The sequence below is a fragment of the Squalius cephalus genome (genome assembly GCF_949319135.1).
Source record: "Squalius cephalus genome assembly, chromosome: 22".
Taxonomy (NCBI): Eukaryota; Metazoa; Chordata; class Actinopteri; order Cypriniformes; family Leuciscidae; genus Squalius; species Squalius cephalus.
In genome coordinates this window covers 15356764-15364505 of record NC_137143.1, presented here as the reverse complement: position 1 = coordinate 15364505, position 7742 = coordinate 15356764, and the positions used below count along the sequence as shown (strand labels likewise).

At 37.9% G+C, this 7742-nt stretch overlaps 1 protein-coding gene across 1 annotated transcript; it reads left to right on the top strand.

The window, feature by feature from the left end:
* Positions 1 to 2738: 2738 nt before the first annotated feature.
* Positions 2739 to 5186, top strand: ptgfr (prostaglandin F receptor (FP); the record flags this gene model as incomplete). Its single annotated transcript, XM_079857930.1, has 3 exons — positions 2739 to 2786; positions 3431 to 4255; positions 4857 to 5186. Exons 1-3 carry the CDS (start codon positions 2784 to 2786, stop codon positions 5184 to 5186), a joined length of 1158 nt encoding a protein of 385 aa, XP_079714056.1. The 5' UTR covers positions 2739 to 2783.
* Positions 5187 to 7742: the final 2556 nt, after the last annotated feature.

Below are 7742 nucleotides of genomic sequence, written 5' to 3'. Positions count from 1 at the left end.
TGAATATTCTGCCTGTTCCACGTCTGCCAAAAGGGCTGTTCCTGAGAAATATGTGTTCAGTATCGGCAAGGAAGGCCGTTTATGAACCCCCTGCCTGCACTACCCAGTCCTTCAGCCTTGTCTTCACTGCCTCTCATTAGCCATTGGTCTCTTCTTATGCTGCCTGCTCAGTGCTTCGAGGATCCACCTTGGACTGTTAGTTCGCCAGCTCAGCCTTGGAGTATCAACCCTATAACTCTTCCTAGACCCTCTGAGCCTGTCATTCCACATTGGCCCGTCGACAAGTCGGCTCCACCAGGTACCTTGTCCCTCCGGCTTACCTTGGTCAGTCGTCACTTTGCAATGGCCACGGACTTACGAGCCTTCGTCTGTGACTTGTCCGTACACCTGTTTGACTCCGTCGGGCTCCACTTTTCCTTCTGGCTCCATCCCTGTCCTCCGCCACCCTGGCTTTGCCTCAGCCGCTCGTCCCTGTGGCTCCACCTTGGTCTCCAGCACCTTCTGTGTCGCCTGGTCACTTCAGCTTTTCGGCTCCGCCTGAGTCTCCACCTCTATCGGTCCCCCCTGGTTCCGCCAAGTATTCCTTCAAGTATTTTCACATTTTCAAGTATCCCTGCTGGGAGCTCTGCCCTGGCTCCAATTACTGACTCCTCCCTGGCACCTTTCACCATGGTCTCATCCCTGGATTCTATCGCTATTGTCTCCGCCATGGTTCTTATGTTTGTTCTGCGGTCCAGTCCAGCGTCCACCTCTTAAGCCTCTGCCAACACTGCCGATGTTCATCAATTATGGAATGAGTTCAATTCATCTATAAAGCAGCTCTGGAGAAAACAGTGATGTCATCATGCAGCTCAGTCCAGTTCTCATCCAATATTGTCAGTGCAGTAAATCAATAAAAAAAATCATTTTAACCACAGTTATAATGTAAGTCTTCAGGTTTGCTGCTGCTTACTTCAAAAACCTTTAGAGCAGGGGTTGTCAATCTTTTCAGACCCATCGATCCCTTAATTTATTAATTACTTAAAAACATCAGAGCAGAGCTATTCATAATATACATACTGATATACACTGCATTCACTTACAACATCATCTGTTAAATGCAAGTTTAAGCATCATCCTATTGCTAAACTATAGTTTAAACTTTCTTTGCCATGTCCTGGATTCATCGCACTACTGTATTGTCCAGGGTTTGAAGCTCAAAACAGGCAACCAAACCAATCAAAGATAATTTTGGTTGCTAATAAAAGTCCAAGGACAGACACAGAGCACATGTGACAACAAGATTTCATTTATTAACATGAACTAACACAAAACAATACTTCTACAGCATTTATTAATCGTTTAGCGATTGTTGATCACATTTACTAATACAATTTTAAGATTTTTTTTTTAAATGTTATCTGTTAACATACCTAATGCACTGTGAACTAACATGAATACGAGCATTTTTATTAACTGAGATTAACAAAGGTTAATAAATGCTGTAAGAAGATATTGCTCATTGCTCAATGTTAGTTTGTGTTAGTTAATGCATTAACTAATGTTAACAAATGAGACCTTATTGAAGTGTTACGGAAACTTCTATTTGTGAAATCTTAAAAAAAAAAAAACTTGGCTCTAGAGGACTTGACCCAGAGCAAGACCTAATGGGGTTTGTCTCTCTGCCAATAAATGTCATGACGGGTTATTTTGTGACCTTGTAAATATTTTTTAGAGCTTTATTTTAAGCCTTCTCATCTGTTTCAGTTTTATAAATTACGGCTGTTTGACCACTTCAAAGAACAGTGGTGGTGGAGTTTAGTCTCTTTACATAAACAGACCCACTAATTGAAAAAATAAATTCATGCTGTACTTCATGCAAATTCATTGTATGATGTAAACTCTATATCCTGCTGTGCACTTGTTACAAAAAAACATATAAAATGTAACACATCTATTTTATGTTGTTTTTTTTTGAAGTAAAAGGTTGAGTTGTGTTTCCTTTCTAAATGAATTTAAGCACATTTTTATTCACATTTGTGTTCCCATATTTTAGTTATGTCCACACTATGTGCTTCCAAATCCAAGTGCTTGTGTGTAATTCCATGTGCCATATGTAATAAAGTTGTATCAAATTATTAATTTCCATGTTTGTAAAGACACATAATATACAAAGTGGAGCCAAATCTATTGCTCCGTGTTAGTTAATGCAATGTGAACTATGGGACCTTATTGTAAATGTTCCCACTTATGCGTCCTCACTCACAGCTTGTGCGTCAACCGTCACATTTCCCCTTGTGAATATTAAATATATAAAAGTCATAATGACATCGACATAGAATTTGGCACAATGCAATTTAGCCATTAACACTTAAATATTATTTTATTATAGAATTTATATAATCTTCAGAAGAAGAAGCAGCAGGCAGGACACATCCTGTGCGTAATGGCACTATTTGGCACGCGCGGCGGGTGTTCCGCTCTTACTGGCCCCGGTAGGAGTGAGAATTGAACTGTTGTAATATATGTTAGAGTAATGGATTATATAATCATATGAAATGATTTATTATTTTATAATGATTGGACCAAAAAACAAAGGACTGTCTACTATATTGAAGAAATTTTGAACAGACCACATCTCGAGCACACTGGTGCGTGATGGGGAACTCGTTGGCCAGTTAACTGTGGTGAACAGAGTGCGCGCATCAGTCGGTTTCAGTGTCAGTGGATTCGCCCAGCAGCCGTTATTCACACTGAGAGAGCGAATGAACCTGGACTGCTGAGACTCGTTTGATTAACAGATTATGGTGAGTAAAACTGAAAGAATTGATTTGGAAACAAGTGATTAGTGAAGCATTAATAGTGATTGCTGTAATGCTGTGGATCAGATTTAAGCATTTGTGCGCATTTGTGCGCATTTGTCTTATATTATTTGTGATAATTGTTTTAAAATAATTAAACAAGTTATTTAACGCTCTGGAATGAGCTATGCTATTTTGGATATAGGCTACGTTAATCATAGCTATATTTAGGAGATCATTTTATTTTTATTTCTCAATATGGCTAAACAGGAAACTGTACATGTAACAACAATGAACAATAGTTGACTAAATGTTGTACAAAAGTTAAGCTATAGCCTAAGTTAATCTTAGAGAGAGAAATTAGATAGATAGATTCTAGTATTTAACAACAGATTGATCCTAAATTAGATCAAATGTATAGCTTAAAAATGTTCACAAATGTGCTGTTTCAAGTAAACGAAATATGTCTGTAGAAATAAAACATTAAAATAAAATTTTGTTTAGTGTTGATTTTGGGATCTGGCTGCACTGAGACCAAAATGAAGGTATTATAATTGCACACATTTGGGTTTCTAAATGACAGTAAATGAGTCTTATCTTGATATTGTTTAATATAAATGAAATCACTTGAACTAATACTTTGTTTGCAGTGTGAAGTGCCGATCATGTCTTATAATGGGTCAGCTAAAGCTGGATGTTTGGTGCCGAGTGATGATGTGCGTAACGGGAGCTGCACCAAAAGAGAAGTGTCCGTGACCTCGACTGCCATCTCAATGACGGTGGGCATCGTCTCCAACACTCTGGCTCTCTTTATCCTGATCAAAGCCTACTGCAGGTTCAGATTCAAGTCTAAAGCAGCCTTCCTCCTGTTTGCAAGTGGTCTGGTGGTGACTGACTTCTTGGGACACCTGATCAATGGCTCTTTGGCTCTATACGTTTACGCCTCGCAGAAAGACTGGGAAACATTTGACCCTCACAAGTCTCTGTGTGACTTCTTTGGAGTTTGTATGGCGTTCTTCGGCTTGACTCCTCTGCTGCTCGGGAGCTTGATGGCAGTGGAGCGCTGTATCGGAGTGACCCGTCCTCTCTTCCACACCGCGGCGCTGGGGTCCCATCATGTCAAGAGTCTGCTGGGCCTGACCTGGCTCCTAGGTCTGCTGGTGGCCCTGCTGCCCATCCTGTTCCAGCGGTCGTACCAGATGCAGCGTTCACGAAGCTGGTGCTTCTTCCGCCTGCAGGGCCCGCGTGACTGGGTGGATGTCCTTCTGCCGATATTGTTCTCTGTGTTGGGTTTGCTGGCTCTCCTCCTCTCACTAGTGTGCAATACCATGACTTTCCTCACTCTCCTGCGAAGTAGGGTACAACTTGACCGTGATTCTCATCGCCATTGTCGTAACACATCACACCATTCTGAGATGGTCTGCCAGCTTTTGGCAATCATGCTGGTTTCCTGTGTGTGCTGGGGGCCAATTTTGGTGAGAAGATGACTCTTATTTCTCACAATGGCTGGTAAATTGCTAAATAAACACTGTGTTATTGATAAGTAACGAAATTAATAAATAATTGTTCTGTGTTCTCTGTTCAGATACTGAATTTGTGGGATCATTAAAAACTATAACTATTATTAGAATATTATAATAATTAATTATGATATTATGTTTTTATCATAATTATAATTACTAAAAATAATAATAAATAAATAAAATGATCTAATTATTTATAGTTATATTATTTACTGGTAAAAGTAAGAATTGCCATTTATAATTTGTGGGTTTTTATAATTCAAAACATAAAACATTAACAAAAAATATAAAATTATGAAATATATAAATATATACTGTTTTTTATATATATATGATGTATTGTATATAAATATAATTTTATCTTGAATAGATAAATTATATAATTAAATTCTATATTCAATAAATGTTATTTTATTTAAAATATATAAATTAATTTATATTAAATAAATGCATAAATTTGGTTGAGCATATACAAAAGAATTCCTTTCTGCTTGGAGCTACACACACAGACGTATAATTTGAATGACAAATGCTTTTATGATTGAATCCCCAGATAACAGGCATCATCTTCAGCCTACAGGATCACGGTGAGGATCAGGCATCTTACACTCATATGCTGCTGGTTGTACGCATGGCAACATGGAACCAGATCCTCGATCCATGGGTGTACATCCTCCTGCGCAAAGCTGTTTTGAAGAGACTTTTTCTGGTGGCATTGAGACTTTGCAGTCCTCACTTGAAAATGAAACTCCAGTGGCAGGGCATCACTCAGGAGAGCTCCACCATAGAGGTCAGGAGCTCAGTGATCAGCAGACCAGACTTCATCTGCCTGGATGGACCTTTCCCACCAGACACGGCCATTCAGTCAGCTCACCCCCGCTGAGCCGTAATGGGGGATATGAGACCTCCGTTCACTGATATTACAGCGGAAAAGACTGTTTCTGAGATCCAAGCGATGTCTCTTGTAGAGGAAATTTGCATGCATTTAAAAGTTCAGTCTGAGGCCAATCACTAAGAAGTACAATGTACCAGAAAAGTTCAAATAGGGATCAAAAAGAAACTAGCGACTTGAGACATTTGTTCAAATGGATAGCAAATCTATACATGTCTTTGGTTTTATAGTCTGTTGTGTCAACTTCAGTAAGTGTGTTTTGAAACGTCATGAAAAAAAAGGTTAAATGTATCAGTCATGTTATGTGCTGTTTCCTTTGTCTCTCAATTACAGCAATTAATGTAGCTTTTGCCTTATGTTTTTTTTTTGCTGCAATTTTTTCCAAAAATGGTGTCCAATGTGTTATGCATGTAAGTAATTTACATATTAAGATATAGCGGGCTTATGTCATCATGATGTTTGTATTTTATGATATCTGTGGACTTTAGCATTTTTTATGAAATTGTCTCGATTTAAAAGGTGAACATTTTGCTTGGCTGCTGTAAATGTTTACATGACCAGAGCTGTATAAATCTGTGTCCAATATATATCAAATATAAATATGTCATACTATAGACACCACTACCATATTTATTCAGGACCTATAATGTTTATGTCTGTTATAGATTATTATAACAATTTACTCTGTCTCATGTAATTTCATTTGTGACCAGTAGGAAAGCACTATAGATAGGCCTACATGCATTTATTATTGGGTTATCTTTTCCTAACTGTTTGTAAAAATGTTAAATTATATGTCAAATATATTAAATTATGTGCTTTATTGTTTGCAAATTTCTATTGGTAATTTTTACTCAAGGAATAGTGGGAGACCGGGGAGTGTTGTACGCAGGGTCAGTTGTAACACGGTCAGTTTGACAAGTCAGAAAAGAGCTGAGGTGATGTCATAAAAAGGTCGTGTTGCTTGCCTCTTGCGAGAGAGACTTTCTTTCGTGGAGAAATCGAAACAAACGAGTGCAACAGCACACAATAATCTCACAGAAGAAACATACTGAGGTAAAAAATGTAAATGCTGAGTTTAATTATTTTTTTCATAACGTATAGATTACATAACACGACCAAGGGAGCTGTTTTGCTGAATATTATCACGAAATAGCCTATTTTATTATCATAAACGTTTATTATCACAAACAAGTAGCCTATATATTAAGTTACTTACATTTTATTGACTCTTTTAGTCATATTTCACCGACGAAAATAGTTCCAAAGGAAAACAGCAATCAGCGCGGTGTTTTGTTACTGAATGATTATGATTCAGCGTTTTGAACGAATCGTTTGAACGAATGACTCACTTAGACGGCCACTTGCCGCCACCTACTGGCGGTTTAGTTTCATGTTTAAAAGAATTATTGATTTTTTTTTTTTTTGTATATTTAAACATTTATTTAAAACATTAATCTCATAAAATTAGGTTATTTATTGCAGTTACAATTTTGCAGTGTATAGACTAAATTATTTAATTTGAATGGTAACAGCCCCGTTCTATTATTATAACTGAATTTATTGATCAAATGTAAGAATTTGACATGAAAGATGATGGATACATTTAATAAGGTAAACATTAAAATCAGCGCCTTTATAAAGGTAAATAATGCCCTGGGGTAAATATAACAAATATGCAGATTTAAGTATGTAAAAGCTGATTGAACACTGATGAGAATATTGCTTCAGTATAGGGTACATTAAGCTATATTTATATTTATAGATACTCAGTTTGGTCTGCAGCTATGCAGTCCCATATGCAGCAGAGTGCAATGCACTGTTTGTTGAGATACATTCCTCCCAAAACCATTATTACCATTTCACCATTAACCAACCATTAAAACCAATATTGTCTTGTGCCACACTAGAACTTCTGTTGGCTCGGACCAGACGGGATAGCCTTCGTTGCCCTCGTGCGTTGATGAGCCTTGGGCACTCAACACCAACGGTTTGTCCCTCCATGGACTACTGATGGTAAACTCTCACCACTGCTGACCAGAAGCAACCCACAAGCCTTGCAGTTCAGAGATACTCTGACTCTATGGGGATATATGATTAAATTGATTACGCATGTTCAGTTCAAAAACATGTATAAGCTTTATCAACAATGTAATACAATACAATACAAACTTTATTTCTAAAGCACATTTTAAAACAACCATGTTGACCAAAGTGCAGCACATTGACAAGAAACAGTAAATAGACAGGATACAACACCAGACAATTACAACAATTCTCATGCCAAGGAATAAAAAAATGTGTTTTAAGTCGCAATTTAAAAACCGTAAGGCTGGGGGCCAGTCTAACATGCAGAGGCAATTCATTCCACAGTCTCGGGGCTGCGACTGAGAAAGCTCGATCCCCTCTGCTCTTGAGCCGTGTTTTAGGGACAACAAGAAGAGACTGGTTAGCAGACCTTAAAGACCTTGAAGGAGCATGTGGCTTCAACAGAACAGTAATATAGACAGGAGCTAGTCCATGAAGGGCTTTAAAAACAAACAATAG